Here is an 18741-nt window from a genome sequence, read left to right as displayed (position 1 = left end):
GGCTGGTTAACAAGCAGTGGAGTCCAGAGTGGAACCTGGGCTTGCGAGCTCCTGGCCCAGCACCCTCCTCTTCTCCTCACCCAGCCCTCCCCAAATGCGTCCACTCAGGAAGCAACAGGCACCTGAGCGACAGGCCCCACGTCTGACTTGACCACGTCCTGTTTGTTCCCACACCTACTCCACTGTTCCATGAGCATCCTCTATGGTGATTCAGTTTAATCCAGATCTCTCCAAAATGCAGATGCATCTGTATCCCAGCTCCTCCCCCACAGGCTTTCCTTGACCCGACACATCTGTTTTTCGTAGTTAGCTTTGGCTCTCCTGAGTGGGGACCATAAGGAATCACTCTGGGCATGTTTCCGCTGAGAATGAGCCCAGGGACGGCCAGGGGGACTGGGCTGCCTAGGCGGGGCCCCCTGAAATGTGATCAGGGGATGCTTTACGGTACTTTAGGGGAGGGGAGCTCATGGGAGAGAGGCCTATTTCTGTCAGCTTACCTTTCTGCCTCACTCGATGGGCAGGAGTAAACACCAGCTCACTTTAGAGAGCCCTGTCCTGTAGGGCCAAGCCCAAGCCCAAGGTGAGGCAGGGGCCGGCCTGCCCTTGTGAGACCCTGAGAGCGAGGCCTCCTTAAATTTTGCACTGAGGCACCTCACCTGCCTTACCCAACCCGCACGCCCCCTGCTGTCCTGGCCTTTCTTTGGCCAGACTCTCCCTAACAGGAGAATTCACAGGGCTGAGGTCATGTGCCTACCCAGACCCATGTCCCTCCTTCTAGGTCCTGGAATCCCAAAGGCCCTGCGCCTGCTCCCACAGGCTGCACAGGCCCCATGGGTGGGCACACCCCAAGTGCGATGGAGTGTCCTCATGGCTTCGTGAAAGGCCCTTTGTGGGGGATGCCGGATCGGAGGGTGGGAAGAAAAAGCAGCTGCAAGTTGGCTCTCCCCATCAGCCATGCTCCAGGATAGAAACAGAATAATTCAAGAACCAGAACTTGAATCTGGCCTTCCACATCCTTACAAGGGTATATTTGTTACGATAAGAAGACAGAATTTTTTGAATTTGACAGTTTGTTAGCTTGATGTACCCCCTTTAACTGTTTAGACATATGGTATGTGGGCCTCCATCCACACTCTTGCCCTGCACCCCACAATTGTAGGCCTGGAGGAAAGTTTTAATCACCAAAACATCAGAAGTCTCTGGGGGGAAATGACCCCCCTACACACACACACACACACACACACACACACACGCGCATACACACACACATCTGCTACTATAGGTCTGTATTTCTCATATATGACCATTGTGATTAATTCTCTCTACTAAGTTATGACCCTGCCAGCCAAGTAAAGTGTCCGGGCGATGTGTGAGTCTGCGTATGGGGGGGTAGGCTTAGCATGGTCACCCCTGAAGGATGAGGACCTTTTGGTGAGGGAGAATTCTGGTTCTACCCTGCATGAGAACTTCCCTTGCACGTCCATGAAGGAGGCAGCTAGACAGTGGGTTCCCTGGACGTGGGAACTGGCTGGGGTCAGATCTGCTTCTCTCGCAGGGAGGGGAGAAGTTCTGTAGAGCCCTACCTCAGCCTCCTCTCCTCTTCCTTCAGGCCCTCGAGTTTCCCACAGAGTACACACACACACACACACACACACACACACGCATGCACGCACTCACTACATGGAGCATATCACTTCCCAGAGCCTTCCCAGCCCCTCAGGCTTTCCACTGTTTTGTGACCTCCCACCACCAGTTTTGACCCATCGGGATTGACTTTGTGCAAAAAAGGCCCATCTTTTGGTGGCCCCATGAAAAGTGCAATGTCAGTGAAACATGGGCTGTGTAGCCTTGGACACACACGTGGAGGTAACACTGGGACCTGTCCAAGGTCACATCCAGTTGCAAGGCTCCAAGTCGCAGCCCCGGCTCAGGCCCACCCAGCCCCAGGCAGGCCAGGCCATGATAAAAGTCATTTCTGGATTGCGTCCATTATCGGGACCAGGAGTGACAGCCTGGAGTTCTGCCTTCTGGGTTCCCTGCTGGCAGCACACTCTGTCAGGCCCACCACACGCCTCTGGGTTTGGGGATTCCGAAGCCCAGCTGCCTCCGAATGGTTGTGCTAGCCCAAAGCTTCCCACATTGCCCACTTCATGCATAGGTGAGAGCTTGCGGGTGGTGGGGACACCCTGGCCGCTGGTGACTAGGGCGTTGGCCTAAACTTACTCCTCTCAGCCTCACCTTTGTCCCCCACCCACCTACCAAGCAGGGCCCCTGCAGAAAGACCTTGCAGGGTCTGACTTTCCCTCTAGGCCCCAGCAGCCCACCTGCTCCAGCTCCCCTTCCCGGATCCACTGTACAAATACAGGGCTCACTGCCAAGATGTGGGAACAGTAAATCTTCCTTCATTCTTTTATTCATGCCCTCACCTCTGCAGACGGTGCTGAGGAAAAACAAACCCCACAAAATCCCTGTGGGCTCTAGCAGTCTGGCCGTCTCTTCTTTGCTCCTCTCTGATTATCTCTGGAAGGCAGAGGCCAGGGAAAGAGGCCCAACCAGTGGGGGTGACAGGCCCATCTCCTCCTTCTCAGTGGGCTCAGCCAATCTCAGCCAACATGCTGAGTCCCACACCAGCTTCTGGGGACCAGAAGTCAGTGTGACCTGGGGAAACTGGGCAATCAATATTCATGGCTTCCTGGTGTAACATTAGGGCTGCCTCACCTTCCCGGCCTCCCCCAAATTGCCAGAGAGCTTCTGGGGCTGGGAGGGTCAGACTGTTTGCTCAAAACATTAGGTGAGGTGAGGTAGAGCTGCTCTGGCTGCCAGCTCAGGAGCCGCCCCGGGCAAGAAGGGGCAGATAGGTCCGCTGCAGGCCCTGAAGAAAGAGGGACTTTCTCTGTAAGGGCCTCAGGGCCAAGGCAGCATCTGCTGATGTCACAGCCTTTGCAAAACTATCTAGACCTAGAAAATTCCTGGGACCTTCCTCCTGCAGCTCTGGGCACCAGAGAGGGCTTCTGTTAAGCTCAATGAAACTGAAGGAGACGGGAGGAGGCTGAGGGGCGCTGGATTTTACAGAATTCCTTTTACACAAAAGAGATGCACAGGGATTGGGGTGACCCACTGGCCTGGTTTGCCTGGGACTGAAAGGTTTCCCAAGACGTGGGCCTTCCAGTACTAAAACCAGGACAGTCCTGGGAAATCCAGGAGGATGGGTCACCCTAACTGAGGGGCTGTGGGAAAGGATCCTCCCCGCCATGAGCCTGGCACGCGGCTGGGGCCAGAGGGTGGCTTGGACCCCAGCTGTCTGCTAGTGGTTCCACGAATCCAAAACTTCCCTCACTATTCTACCTCACGTGTGGCAGAAGGCTGGGGCAGCGGGCGCCGGGAGGTCCTCATGGCCAGCTTAGGAGCTGCCAAGGAGACCGGAAGAAATACAATGTCCGTGGTCTTTGTGGCAGGGAGGAAACTCCTTCTGCTGCCTGTGGGGAGCTGGGGCCCATGAGGCCCACACAGAGCCTGGGTGTCAGGAAGTGAGCTGGGGAGCACCCGAGAAAACTGCCAAGTCAAGGGGCTTGACCTGTCCTTGAACCCTTTGCCAAGGGTACAAAAGCTGGACAGAGGAACGTGGGGAAAGATGTCTTTAAAGTCTTTTGCCTGGTGCCCACTCCTCGCCAGGGCCTGCAGGGCAGCCTTGCAGTGAGTGCTGTGCAGCCGTAGCACGCTGGTTTCCTCGGGCTCCTCTCCAAGCTTGTCCTAACCGGGAGATGTGGGGCAGGCGTCTCAAGAGGCTAAGGAGGGTTGAGTTAAAGCCAGTCTGACAAGGAAGATCCCATGGAGACCACTTTGCCCAGACTTCTAATTTGACGAGTGGGAGACCAAAATCCAGAAAGGTGGAGTCCGTAGCTGGGGAAGCACATTCCCACGTAGGATGTGACCAGACGCTGCAGCTGGAACCGCTATTTCCTGCTATGGATGCCACGGCCAAAGGTTCCCTTGGCAGGGAGACAGTTCAGAGACAAGCCCAGCCCTGTGCGAGTCTCTGCCTTCCTGGAGACCAGGTGCTGCTCTGGGAGGGGCGCATCCGTGGGGGCCTGTGCCTCTGCAGCCAGGACTCCTCCCTCCATTCCGTTAGACTCCCCGGCTTGGTCCATGCCAGCACCAGCTCCAGGCGAAATCCTCCATGATCCCCCTGGAGTGCTCCCCCCAGGAAGTCCCAGGCTGCGGGTGCCTACTCGCTCCGCCTCTCCCTTCCGGGCCTTGCATGTGTGAGAAAGCCCAGCCTCACCCTAAGGGAATAGGGAGCTACTCCCCACCTGCCTCTTCACGACCCTCCTAGTGGGAGAGGGATTGAAGACAGTTTAAAGAGCCATTAACAACACTGGCCTCCAGTCAGCTTAGTAGGAAGCAGAGTCCCGAGAGTGCGGCAGAGCCTGATTTCACCTCGGTGTGTCTGATGCGGAGGTAGAGAGGGATCAGACTCAGGATGCCTAGAGGGTGGGGCGGGCACAGGTGGGTTCTCCTTTGAGTGACAAGAGGGTCCCAAGTGCATGGCCAGGAGAGGGCAGAGGAGAGAGGAGAGAAAAAACAACAGAGGGACTCCAGAAAAACATCTGACAGCTACTGTACCAGCTTTTAGCATCTAGAGCATTCCAGTTTTGTCCTATTGTGGATGAGTCTAGCACCCCCAAAAAAGAAAATGTGGGAAACAGCCTAAGAAATATTCCCAAGGAACGGCAGTGCTGCCCCCTTGTTCCTAACAACCCTTCTAGGAAAAGCAGGATTCCACAGAATGGGTCATGATTCCACAGAATGTGTCACGAGGAGAGAGGCTACAACCCACAGCATCCTTGAGGCCGACAAGCATGAGAAGTAGAAGAGAAAAGGGCTCCGCTCTGGGCATGGTGGCCAAGAGCGACCCTCTTGGTAAGTCTCAGGAGGCTCGAAAGCCCAGCCCAGGCAGGTGGGAAGCTGAATCCCTGGGGAGGGGGCACAGGTTTCCTGCACAGAATCACCCTGACTTATTCAATAAGAGGCCTTTGGAGCTTCCTTAGCAATTACTACCTCCCCACTCAGCTCTGCGCCTGGCTGGCCACTAATAATTTATTGCAAATAAGCCTCATCGCTCCAATAAGACAATCAGCTTTTCTAACTCCCAAGTCCCTACAGAGCTTAACACAGCTGGGCACCCAGCTGGTCCTCATTAAAACCCTTCTGGGCCTGAATCCTCCTACCCTTCCTGGCCCCACCTCCATCCTGCATCCCAGCAAGTGGCCCAGGGGGACAGAGCCGGCCAGATCACTCGCTTCTCTTCACTTTTCTAAGAGTTGGACTGACAGATGCTAACAAAGGAAAGTAAGAGCTTCTGAGTCTATATATTTGACTGAGAGCCTGGCCAAAGATATTGGGAGCTTCTGGAATCCAAAATAATAAGCAGGAAATCACTATTAGCAAATTATCTAATTAGGGTACTCACTATAGTTCTCCTATGGAGATATTCATTTGTAAGGTTTAAGTCAGACCATGAATCTCAGGGAACACAGGAAATAGCTACAAATATTACCTGAGAAGGGTCTCTGGCAGGAGCCTCTAAACTTCCTGGGTTTTGGTTACCTCATCTATAAAAAGAAGACATGACAATGCACTACTGTAGGCAGGTGACTAAATCAGGTGATCTGATCAAGTACCTTCCAGTTCTATACTTCTGTGAATATTGGACCATTTCATTCATGCCTGTGCAAGATAGTGACGTGAATTTAGATTAAAAATCCCACAGTTCACATCCTGGCTCTGGTACTTACTAGCTGAGTGGTTTTGGAGAAATCACTTAATCTCTCTGAACTAATCTTCTTGTCTATAAAATGGGGACAATAATGATAATATTGTCACCACATAGATGTTGTAAGATCCTACACGTGAGCATGTTTTATAAACTATAAACCACTATTCACATACTACATTATTAACAGTTCATAACGGCTATAATAAAAAAAAAACTGCCCTTTATATAAGCAAATACTTACGGTGAACATCAGAAAGATCATAGCTGATGGATTTGCTGTTAACTCCTCCCTGCCCAGGAATACCTGCTGCCTGTCACTGCCTCCTGACGTGGGGACCTACAGGAGCCAGGTAGTAAATGATCTCAGGGTGTAGGCTGGAGGTCTGGGCTCTAGGGACAGAGGGGGGAGGCTCCATCAAAAACTCGGTTCACGTTGCTTCTGCAATTTGACAGCAGACTATTAGCAACCTCTTCCCCAGGTGATAAACTGACAGCAAATTTAAGCCTTTTTTTTTTTTTTTTTTTAGTGCAATTCATGTAAAGGGAGTAGACCCTCCAAAAATGAATAATCAATGATACAAGCCTTCAAAAAATATGCTGATAAACTCACAAAGTTTTGTTATTATGAAGCACTAATTGCATTTTCTTGGGTAAGCACCATAAAAAACTCATTGCAGTTTTTAGAAACAAGATGCCAATTGCATTTTAATTGCCAGAGAGGAGAGAGGAGAGGAGACGCTAACCAGGAAAATGCTAACAGGACATAAACTCAGAAAGAGATCTCCCCAAACCAAAAGGCCTATTACTAAAATAAGAGCTAAGGACAGATGAGCCTCGTGGGGGAGACCAAACATTCCCTAAGAGAGCATTGGCTTAAGTGGTTCTCAGACCTGAAGCCTCAGAGCTCCTGAACAGCTGAGGCTCTTCATTGCAGATCATGACACATAGATTTAACAAATTTAAAGAATTAAAAAAATAAGCACATGCCAAAATTCTCGAGTACATGAGCTAAGAGTCATCACCAAAGCTTCAAGAAACATATATGAGTGTAAAATTGTAATTCTATCCCTTAACATGTATCAGAGAGAGAGAGAGAGACAGAGCGCGAGCGAGCGAGTGCTGGACCAAGACCATACATCACTTTAATAACAGAACTCCTTGGACCAGCTCACAGAACTGTCATTTTAAAACTGACACCCTATAGTGACTCCAACCTCCTTGTTTTCCAGTGCCAGAGCCAGGTGTGAACAGGAAGCAGCGAAGCCAACAGGGAGGTGGAGGGGGCCCTGACTCCCATGGGCTTAATCTGGGCTGGCCCAGCCTTGATTGCATCTGCCCAGGAGACTCTGAGCCAGCGAATCCTCCAGGGAGGCACTTAGCCCACCGAGGGCACATGGAGAAGGTAGGACTGCAACCATCCCTAAGCACCCTCCCAAAATATGCACACAGGGGCTGGGGAGGGCAGAGAGCAGAAGGGCAGGCTCCCAGCTGCTTCCAGCAGCCTCTTGGTCTCCAGCTCCCGCCTCCCTCCTCCTCCCTTTCATCCCTCAGCACCCCCACCATCCCCCTCCCAAGCCCCAGCCTCTCTCCTGCTGTCGAGCCTCTCTGGTGAAAAACAGGGACTCTGAAGCCAGGGCCTGAGAGGAGAGGCCCAGTGGCCCGGCAGCTGGCCTGTGGGTGGTGACTGTCTCTCGCGTGCAGTGGTGGAAGATCCGTGCCTTCTGCCTCGGAGGCTGCTGCTTGTCCTCCATCTAGTAGACCTGCTGGAGACCCCAGGACACGTGAGGCTGGTGTACAGTGAGGCTGGAGGAAACTACAGGACTTAGGAGGGAGTCCTGGGCCCAAAGAAAGGAGCTGGATTCACAGCGTGGCTCTACCACACACCAGCCAAGACACTTTTATTTTAGTAAATCACTTAACCACTCAGAACCTTGATTTTAACTTCTATCAAATGGGGCTAAACATATCTGCTGCTCTAGGGTTTTTGTAAGATTTGAATGAGAAGATGGATGTATACATCCCCCGTAAACTCTAAAGTTTATTATCTACCACCTGCCCCTGCACCCAACCTTGGAAAAAGATGCTTTTCCTTACCATGCCCTGCATTTGTAAAATACTTTCTACAGATAATGTGTATGAAACACTGCAGATTGCTCATTCTAAGTCTAGCACTGTGCTAGACATTGTGCGGTCTCATCTCTTTGAATCATCACAATAACAGATAAGGTAGCCACGATGGTTAGTACCAGGAAACTGAGGTTTACCAAGGGTAGGAACTTGCCAAAGGCCACACAGGAAATGGCAGATCTGGGACACAAACTCAGGTCTACTCTTGCCCAGTTAATGCTTAAATTGATAGAAACTCAATGGATTCAATGTTACAAGCATCACATCTTCCTTCACCCACTGTGGGGACCATTCCCTAGTCCTTTCCCCAGCCCTCAGCAGGGCCCAGGTGTTAAGAAGCCAGGTTGAGAGTGTCTGAGGAGCAGGTCCTTTAGAAACCTCCCTGCCCCACCCCTGCGCCCACACTCACCTGAGCCGTGTCATGGATCCAGTCCAGGAACTCCGCTACCTTGGCGTAGACACCTGGGTGATTGGGCTCTGCACAGCCACGACCCCAGCTGACCACCCCCACGAGGCGCCATATGCCACCATCTGGGCACACCAAGGGCCCCCCGCTGTCCCCCTGAGAGATCCAAGCACGAAGACACAGAGAAACAGCCAGTTAGTCCCTCCTAGTGGAGACCACCAGACCTCCATGGGGAATGGACTCTCCTTCCAGGGCCCCTCCTGTTTCTGGCTGGAAACCTGCGGGCCTCACACCTCTGTAAACACTTAACATGAGCTCCAGACTTGCCTAGGTGCCCCCCTAACTCCTAGAGAGGCTGCCTCACACCATCGACATACGCAGACCAGGGGGCCAAGCCACAGCAGGGCCTGCCCCCACCATCGTGGGCCCCACCTGGCACGCATCGGCCCTCCCGTCCAGGTAGCCGGCGCACAGCATGCGAGGGGTGAGGGCTCCGCTGTACACGCAAGAGCTGTTGCAGAGCCGGGTGCTGAGCAGGGGCACCACCGTGTCCTGGAGCATGTCTGAGCTGTGGGCTGAAGGAGACACCGAGAAAGGCTGCAGGGCACAAAGCAAGACCCAGGGAGGCAGAGCAGCAAGAGGGGAGGTGATGAGAGCTCCCAGAGACATGGACACTCAAAAAAGGGATCCCAGGTTAGGAGCTGTGGACCCTGGGCAAGGAGGCAAGGGGCTGTCAGTCTTGGGGGCTGGGAGTGGGAAGAGGAGTAGGACTCACACACACCAAAGGCTGAGGCCATGGTGCTTCTGGGACAAAGGGAGGGGAGTAAAGGGGCCTGGGTGTGAAGAAAATTTTCAGGGGTGGTTCTCCCCAGAAAAGCCCAGGCAGGGGAGACTGGAGCCCCCAGGCCTGGCCAAGGGCAATGTCAGGGAAAAGGGGGGCTGGTACTGCCACGTGGCCAGGGGAGGTGGAGGTGCCTTACCCTGGGAAAGGGGGCCTCCCCCACCACGCCCCCTTTGCAGTGCGGGCCCGGGGAGCTGACTCACTATGGCTGGGGTCGGTGTGGCCCCAGCCAGACACCCAGCACTGGGAGCCCCTTGGGAAATGCTGCTCCTCGGCTGGCAGGCACACGGCACCCACGGTGTCTGCGAAGAGGCACGTGGTCCACTCAGGCTTGGCTGCCCTACTGCAGAGCCTGGGCGGAGGACCCAGGGTGGGCAGATCCTCCTCACCCCCCTACTCAAACAGTCCTGGAGCCAGGCCTCCTAGGTGGCTGTGCAGGCTGTGCATTGTCCCACCGTGAGGGTCACCGTTCACAGGGACAGTGTGCAAACTGCAGTGTGCATGGCGCCCTCTAGGGGTGGGCGGTGCGTGTGCTGCCCACTCCCAACCTAGGGACTGAGGGGAGAACTGCAAATTCCTTCCGGCTGTGGGTACCCAACTTCTGATGAGGACCCATTTTGGCTTTTCCCCAGGGTGTCTAGTCCCTCAGTGTTTCCAAAAGTGTGTGAGTCATCCTACAGGTGACGCCGTGACTTTAGGTAGTACCTAGACATGCCATTAAATAAACACTGATGCACTGGGAAGAATGCTATTTCCTTTCAATTCTCTTTCAGTCCCTCTACTGCATCAAGGAAAAAGACTCCATTTGGCGCTGGTCTTAATGCCTGTCAACCTCCCATCTAACCAGGAGACAGCAGGCCAGGCACAGCAACTTCTACAGAGGACTCAGCTACCTGGGCCTTAAACACTGGTTTGTTTTCACATTATGTATTTTTGTGGTTACTATCTATTTACTATAAGTAATACACGTTCTCCAGTTGGGTGGTTTTGCCTTTCAAATATCCCTTAAGTAAGTATTCTTAAGTCAACTTAGAAAAATTAACTATTGAACAGTAGTTCACGTTTATGATAAAATTTGTGAAATGCGTGCAGCAACGACTGTTGTTTGGGAAACCTAAGGCAACAGGTGACAACTCGAGGGAGGAGTGCTGTGTATCGTGAGTGTGTAAGTGTGTGCACAAGTGTGCATGTTAGAGTATGTGGTGTTAGCATGTGTGTGCATGAAAGTGAGTGTTTGTGAGCGTGTGAGTCTGTGCACGTGACTGCATGAGTGCGTGTGTGTGTGTGTGTTTCTGTGAGTGCATGCGTTTGCAGGTGAGTGCCCAAGTGCACGTGTGTGTCGGGGAGGGCGGTTGCTGAGACAGCTGCAGCCTGGGCTCACCTCCCCGGGCAGGTGCTATGGCAGGAGGAGCCCTGACATCAGGCTCAGGGACTGTCTGCTACATGGCCTTGAAGAGAGTCACTTCCTTCCCCAAACTAAAGTGTCCTTGTCTGTATATACCTGCTCCACCTACCTGTCAGGGTTGTTATGAGGATTGGAAGAAAGGATATTTGGAAAAATAAATCTCATGAACTTTAACAAGTCACAAAATGGCTGGGACCTGGAACCAGCCTGGGGACAGGGGTGGAGCAGCCTATTAATGGATGGGGCAGCTGTGAAGCCTGCTTGGGACCCCAAGGCAAATCCTGCCTGCAGCCCAGCTATGAAAAGGACTTGAAATTTTGTCCCCAAAAGAGCTTGTACAAGAGTTGGTACAACTTCAGGTCCAGGTGATGCCAAAATTCACTATGGTCCCTAAATGAATGGAACATTTTAAGGTTTACAGTGCTCAGAGGAAACCTTGGAAATCATCTGGCCCCCTCTCCTGCCCAGCCCCCACCCTCTCTTAGCACAGCCCCCAGCCTGCCCACCCCAGGGCCAGTGCCTTGCCTGAGAAGTTGAGTGGCGTCCGGAGCTGCAGGAGAGTGACATCATAGTCATGATTCTGGGTGCTGTAGAAGGGGTGGGGGATGATCCTCTCCACCATAGCCCCCTGGTGTGGCCTGACGGCGCTGTGGCTGACCAGCCCTGTGTGAACCCGCCAGCTGGACAGGCGGGACAGCCTGAAACTGCACACAGTGGCTACGCTGAGCCGGGGAAGGAAGGGGCAGAAGAGGTCAACAGAAGCGAGGGGGTGAGTGGAGGAAGCTGATCAGGGAGGCCACTAGCAGGTGCCCCATCACCAGGCTACAAGCTCCCAGGACTCAAGGATCATGCCTTAGTGTCACACCAGCAGTTGGCAAGACACTGGGCATGCAGTAGGTGCTTAATAAATGCTCAAGGACTGATGGATACAGAAGTGAGATGCTATGGGTCATCTGCAACCACCACTCCCTCTCTCCGGCATAACTCTGCCACATTTTACAACAAACATAGAGGGGCCTTGTGTCAGGAAAACGCCCCTCAGTCCTGTCTCTGCATTTACTACGTGTGATCGGGGGAGGCACTTCCCCCTCCCAGCCTTGGTTTCCTCATTGCAAAATGGGGCTTGCACTCTCTGCCCTGCCTGCCACCAAAACAAGAGGCTCAAAGAGCTCATTCACTCATCATTCATTCCTCCAACTAATATTTATTAAGCACCTACTATATTTCAGGGACTGTTCTAGGCCCTGGGGACACAGCAATGGAGAAATCTACAAAAGGATTCAGTGGTAACAAAACTGAGAGTCCTTGCTCCATGGAGCTTCCAGTCTAAAGGGGAAGAAAGACATTAAACAAATAATTACATGGAAAGTGATTTAATTACAGCGGTCATAAACATGAAGAAGCACAAGGTGCTGTGAATGTGAAAGTATTGTAAAAACTTAAAAGCTGACGAATATAAAGAACAACTGTATTATTACTGCTATTTGCACAGATCTGTTCTTGACACCTAATGGGGAGAACTTCACAAACACCAACCTTGCCTACTTCAAGCAGACGCCTGAAGCAGACAGACAGCTGGACATGGACATTTTATACAGGACATACCAAGAAAAGGCCTGAACAGAAAAGGTCTCTGAGGCCCCGTCCTCCCCGGCAGCCCGAGAGACTTGCCTGTACATGCAATGTGCGGCGGTCACCACCCAGTGTGGCGACAACACAGAGCCCCCACACGTGTGCCGGGAGCCCAGGGTCACGCTGGCATGCCAGGGCCAGCGCCCGGGGGCCGCGGCCTGCCCACCGACTATCCGGGAAGCCAGGGGCCTCGCTCCACACTCTGCCAACAGAGAAGGGTGAGGCAGAAAGAGAGGTGGGTGTAAGGATGGTCCTAGCTCCCCGAGAGTGTGGCCCAGTGCCAAGCCCCAGAAAGCCAGTGTGGACAGCTCCCATTTCTTATTCCTGGTCCTAAGTATGGGGCAGAGGAAGGTACGAGTGTTGATTACACACCTGGCTGCCCCATCAGGCTGTGGGCCTGCTGAGAGCAAGGTCTATGTCGGGAGTGTCTGCGGAGACCCAGTGCCTAACAGAAGGCCCATCCCACACTGGGGGCCGAAGCGTTGGTATGTGGGTGATGTGAGGAAGGACAGACGCAGAGATGGAGAGATAGATGAATGCGGGGACAGGTGGAAGGAGCTCCACAGACGGTTTCCCGTGTGGCTCCCAATTCTCCACCTGCCCTTAGTCTCCTGTGGCAGGTTACTCAATAGCCAATAACAATACCGCCTTTGGGGCTCTCCAGAAGAAAGGGGGAGTGACTGACGTCAGAGGCCAAGGGAGAGAGTGGCAGGCAGTGAGGTCAGGCTTAGAAAGGGCATCTGCAAGAAGGGGCCCGGCAGACAGATTCCAGGTGGACAAGGACTCCCCCCAGACCCAGCCGAGCCTCTCCATGGGGCTCTTCCACACTCAGGGCAGGGGGAACACTCCTTCCCCCCACCGCCACCTCCCTGGATCCGAGGCATAACTCACCAGAGCATTTGAGGGAAACAACGCGGCCAGAGGGGCAGTTCTTCCTGCAAAACACAGGCACCAGCCAGAAGCGGGGCAGGGGCCCAGCCTGTGGCCACACACCCAGGGGCGTGGAGGAGGGGGTGGTTGGTGGACAGTTCCTAAGGCTGCCGCACAGCCACAGCTTTAAGAATAACCCCATTTCCTGCCTCCTCCCGGCCACATGCCTAGGCTCCTGGTCACAACCAGTCCCGGGACAGCAGCAGCATTCTGCCCAGTCTCCCACAGGGCAACAGAAGGACTTAATGGTCCTCGAGGGGCAATTTGAGTAGGACCCAAATATATAAACAGAGTATTTATAGATGAGAAAGACCAGCTGTTCCCACTGAGTGGCCCTGAATAAATATGTGCTCAGTGGATGAATGAACGGGCAAGTGAGCGAAGGAGTGACTAGAGCTCGTCACCCCCTGCGCCTTCTCTGCTTGCTGTCTTCTCTGTGTCCAGCCCTTGTCTGGGCACTGCATATTCCTGCTCTTGCTCTCCTCTTCCCCCTCCTCTCTGTTAGCACAAGCCTCAATTCCTTCTTGACCAAAACCCTCTTTCTTTACTCATCTCTTGCCCCCAGCAGCCTGGTGTCCGCATCCTCTTAGTTTCCTCCAGTTTCCCAAGCCCACAGCCCTCGCAGCGCTGCTGGGGGAGTCAGTCCCGCCCCGACTCCCACTTGCCCATTCAGCGTCTGAGGCAGGAGCCCAGCCGGAACCCCTCCCATTGCCAGCCACTTTCCTGAGAACGAACCCTGAGGACAGGCGCTGGACAGCGGTGGGGGTGGGGGGGGGGCATTTATTAAGCACCTACTGCATGGCCACCCGTCTACACCAGGAGGCTGCTGGGCAGCTTGAGGAAGCCCAGGAAGGGGCAAAGACACCACCCCCCCCCCCACCAGCGTTTTGGGAAGGGACTGCTCCATTCCAGAGCCCTCTTCTCCAGGAGACTCTCCAGGCTCTAAGCAGCTCTTAGCCAGAACAGCTCAACCATCCCTCTCCTGAAGTATCAGGATGATCCACGTAAAGTGTGGCAGGGTGGAGAGAGCACCTAGTTTGGAAGGAGGAGCCTGGTTTCAAGACTTGGCTTGATTGCTTATTAGTTCTGTGATCTTGAACAAGACCCTTTAACCTCATTAAGCCTCAGTTTCCTGACCAGTAAAATGGGGATAGGAGTACTATTTCAAATCCTGTGACAATAACAACCAACACTGCATTACCTGCAAGGGGCAAATAAGGTATGTGAATCTGGGACAGGCAGGGGACATGGGAACCGCGTCCGTAATTACTGATCAGGAAATGTTCCTCTTTGTCCTCCTACCTTAGACTGCCAATGTCCCCACCACCAGGATCCCATGAAAAGAAAATTTTTGCTGGACTGGCCACCAGGAAGTTAGAGACCCCACTCACCTAACCTCCTCAAAAGTCCTACCTGGGCTGCCACACCTCCTCTAGGAAGCCTCCCAGTCTAGGAGAGAGCTGAGCGAACTCCTGGGAGCTGTTGAGCTTGATGTCAGTCAGGTTTACTCCCTTGTAGTGAGTGAGTCTTGGCAGAGGGAATAGAACAGCAGGAAATCATAACTGGAATGTACATGAGATGTTATACCAGCACAGTGACTGAGCAAGTCTGTGGCAAGAACTTCTGAGATTTCCGTTTGTCACAAAGCAGCGATGCCCAAAAGAGAGAAACCGGCTGGGGCACCATCATGCCCAGAGGCCAGAAGATGGCCAAAATGACCATTTCCTGAGCACACTGACAGTGATGGGCAGACGGAGCTCTCCAACTCCCCTTCCCCTGCCCACCAGCCCTCCACCCTCCCGAGCCCAGGTCTGCCTCCCATTACCTAAGGTGCCCAAGGCTCCGGCAGATCCTTATCCCCAGGGCAGGGCTCCAGCCCTCGTGGCAGACCAGGAGCCAGTCTGGCCGGACCCCCACTTGCACTTCCAGCAAGAAGTCCTCTCTGTCTGTTCTGAAAGATACTGAAATCGCAGCGTGAAAACCACATCCCACCTGCTGTGGGGGTCGAGAGAAGATGGTGGCAGAGTAGGACAGGAGGAGCTGAACTTGGGACTCTGTGGGACCTGAGGAGGTCTTAATGATAGTATCTGGGTGACCCAATGTCAAGGTCCCTGCTCCCCAGGGTGTCAGGCCAGTCCTGAGAACAATATAACCCCGATTTGTGGAGCAGTTCAGTTTTGCATTTTAACCAAGTGCTTTCACACGTGCTCCATCACGCATTGTCACAGCAGCCCTGTGAAATGAACACCACCACCCTCTCCATTCTTCAAAGGGAAAACTAAAGCACGGAGGTTAAGCAGCTTGCCCACGATCACAGAATCGGCAAGGGATGGATCCAGAACTTAAGTTCAAGTCTTCTGATTTCAAATCTGGTGACAATATTAGTTACCATTTATTGAGTATCTGCTTTTTCCAGGCTGTTATGGACAGCACTGTGTCCCCCAAAATTCTTATGTTGAAGCCCCAACCCTCAGTGTGACTGTATTTGGAGGTAGGGCTACTTTAAGAAGGTGATTAAGGTTCCATGAGGTCATAAGGGGTGGGGCCCAGATTCAATAGGGCTGATATCCTTATAAGAAGAGAGAGAGACACCAGAGATCTCTCTCTCTCCTCCAGAACAGAGGAAAGGCCCTGGGAGGACACAGCAAGAAGGCAACCATCTATGATGCAGGAAGAGAGCCCTCTCTAGAGATGGAATTTATCAGCATCTTGATCTTGGACTTCTAGTCTCCAGAACTGTGAGAAAATACATGTCTGTGGTTTAAGCCACCCGGTCTGTGGAATTTTTGTTATGGCAGCCCAAACAGACTAATACACAGGCTCTGTGCTAAGCTCTTTTTATATATTTGTTTTACCCTTACAACTTTATGCAGTAGTTTTATTTCCATTTTATACAGAAGGAAATCTAAGCTTAAAAAAGTAAATGTGCCCAAGGTCACATAGCTAGCAGAAGACAGACTCCAACCTTATGCTCACAAACTGCTGTAACCTATGCTCACCCCCAGCCTCTGTACTCCTGACCCCAGCTCTCACCTGGAGGGGAGAGGACAATGGGGGGGGATGTTCCCAGACCCCTGGCTTGCCCAGCTGGTCACACATTGACTCCCACACACACCTGGCACCTCTTGCCCCACATTGCCGGCCCACTCAGCCCCAAATGGCAAGCTTCTATCCCTCCTGCCAGCCTGGGTCCTGGCCACACTCCAGCTGGAGATCAGGACAGTTCCCAGGAAGTGCTGAAAACCCCAAATCAGGGATCAACTCTGGAAGGCTAGACCTTGTCCCCATTCTCACACAGATGACAGATGGTTGGCAGTGAACTGATGACCCTTCACGTTGGCCTTCTTGCCCCCATCTCGAGGGGCCCTGGGCTGGGGAGGGTGTCCCACAGCCTCGGGGGCATGGCCCACCTGGTCTGGGGAGTGCAGGGAGCGGCGCTTCCTCACTGCTGGCCTCTGAGCAGCCCAAAGGCATCTCCTCATCCTGCAAGGTCCTGGAAATGGGCTGAGAGGCAGCTGGCCACAGATACAGCACTTCAGAGAAGGACAAAGAGAGGGTCACAGAGAAGAGGCTGGGAGAAAGGGAGAGATTCTCAAAGAAGGGGGTCAAGGCACAGAACAAAATACTCCTGGGCCAGAGGCAAAAGCAACCACCAGGGGACCCCTCCACCACCAACCCGCTGGGGAGAGGGGCAGCACTCTCTTCTGTCTGTCTCCCTTCCCCTTCCCCTCTTCACTCTCTTCTCTTTCTCTGTCTCTGTCATTTTCTCTGTCTCTCTCTGTGTCTCTGTCTTTCTCTTTTTCTGTCTCTCTGTGCATGTGTGTGTCTTCTCTGTTTCCCTTTCTCTCTCTCTGTCTCTCTCACACTGGGAAATATTTGTAAAAAAAAAAAAAATTTGACCAGGGCCTCCCTGGATCATATACTTTTCCCTGGAGGACTAAAATTCCCTCCTGGTGCAATTTTACAACTTCTCCCTTTGTTGTCTGCACAATGTAGGTGAGGAAGACACTCATCTCATTTACCTTTAACACCTGCTCAGCACCTGATTCTCTCTTCCAGCTGCCCCTAGATCCTGTTCCTTGTCCCTCCCCAGACTGCAGAAGGGCCCCCAGCACTGACCTATGAGCCACGAGCCGACACCCACACCAGCCAGCAGCCCCAGGGCACCCAGCACTGCACAGCCACGCCGCCGCGCGGATCGCCAGCGCCCTGCCTGAGAGACTGCGGGGAAAGGCAGAAGGGCATCTGGGTTCCCTGCTCCTGCCAGCCAGCCATACTGTAACCCAGGCCCCAGCACAGGGCTGGGCACCCATGGAGCTCCATGCTCCATCAGTGTGGAATGGCTGGGGGCAGGGTCCTGCTCCCAGGAGCCCACAGAGCCCCATCCATCCCCATCCATCCCCAGAGTGGGAAACAGGGAGCAAAAGCTGGTCTGGGGGTAAAGAGTGAGACAGCCCCTCACTATTGATCATGTGGGGCCAACCCAAGGAGGATCCAGGGGACATAGGAAGATTACCCTTCACTGCCCCACCCTGTCCTTCCCCTCCGCCGGGTCTGCCTACCGGGTTGCTGCTGGTCTCCCCGCTCTGCTGTGAAGATCCTGGGTCCTGGATCCTCCTCTGCGCACTGAGCCTCCACAGGGGCATGGTCATCCAGCATGAGGCTATGGGGAAATAGCCGTCAGACACCCCAGATCCCCACGTCAAGGACTGTGAGAGAAGACCCAGCCCACACCACGTCCCCGTTCTCTAACTTCGACCACGCCCTCACTGCCACTTTTGCAAGCCTTCATCCATCTTTGGAGACTCCCTGTATGTTCCGACAGACGCCCCTCCGGGCCTTCTCTGCTCTCCTGGACCCCCTAACCTCACCCACCGTACTCTCACATGGCCAGTAAGTGCCAGAGCAAAGACTTGAATCCAGATTTGGCCATACTCTTAACCATGCCCTTGTCTTGCCTCCCATGAGCATCGAGGGCACCTGCTGAAGTCCTTCAATGTCCTGCTCAGGCTTCAGCTCCCACCCTCTGCATTTCCTCCCATCTCAGAGGAAAAAGTGCCCCTCCTCCATGCACCCACCCACACCCCCATTCATTTGGTAGATTATTTAGGCCAGTGCACAGGTCACTGTGGGGGAATACTGCAGCGTCCGGAATAAATCAGCATGGACCACCCCTCCCCAACTGCCTCAATGAATCTGCAGTCTAGTCCTGAAGGGCAGTCATGTAAACAAAGCAGAACATGTTCAGTGACAGAAGAAAAGTTCAGCCACACTAACAGGATCATTCAAAAGAACAAGAGCTTACCTCTCACTGAGGAGGAAGGAAGGCTTCCTAGAAGAGGCAGCCTGAGACTGGCCCTCGTGGATGAGGAGGGTTTGAACTATCAATAACATATATGGGCAGTGGGTAGTCCAGGCAAGGACGAGATAGGCAAAGGCACAGGGGGAGAAGTACAGAGCAGAGGGAGTTATGCCTGTGCCTGAAGCTCTGGGCCCTGAGGAGCAATGAAAATAACACCGGACAGTTCCAAGCTACGTCTCCTACCTACTATGTGAACTTGCACAACCCAGGCCATCTCCAAACTTCAATGTTCTCATTTATAAAATAAGAGCAATAACTGCTA

At 53.3% G+C, this 18741-nt stretch overlaps 1 protein-coding gene across 1 annotated transcript; it reads right to left on the bottom strand.

The window, feature by feature from the left end:
- Window positions 1–1889: 1889 nt before the first annotated feature.
- On the bottom strand, window positions 1890–18511 carry TMPRSS5 (transmembrane serine protease 5). Its single transcript, XM_069470468.1, has 14 exons — window positions 18423–18511; window positions 17680–17780; window positions 17237–17338; window positions 16528–16650; window positions 14943–15078; window positions 14531–14644; window positions 13079–13122; window positions 12227–12389; window positions 11081–11259; window positions 9354–9452; window positions 8742–8884; window positions 8313–8465; window positions 3351–3750; window positions 1890–2200 (listed from the first exon to the last, which is right to left on the bottom strand). Exons 1-14 carry the CDS (start codon window positions 18509–18511, stop codon window positions 1890–1892), a joined length of 2157 nt encoding a protein of 718 aa, XP_069326569.1.
- Window positions 18512–18741: the final 230 nt, after the last annotated feature.

This window comes from Eulemur rufifrons, chromosome 6, assembly GCF_041146395.1.
Source record: "Eulemur rufifrons isolate Redbay chromosome 6, OSU_ERuf_1, whole genome shotgun sequence".
Lineage (NCBI taxonomy): Eukaryota > Metazoa > Chordata > Mammalia > Primates > Lemuridae > Eulemur > Eulemur rufifrons.
The sequence above is the reverse complement of the archived record's forward strand: the minus strand, read 5'-3'. Positions and strand labels throughout refer to the sequence as shown.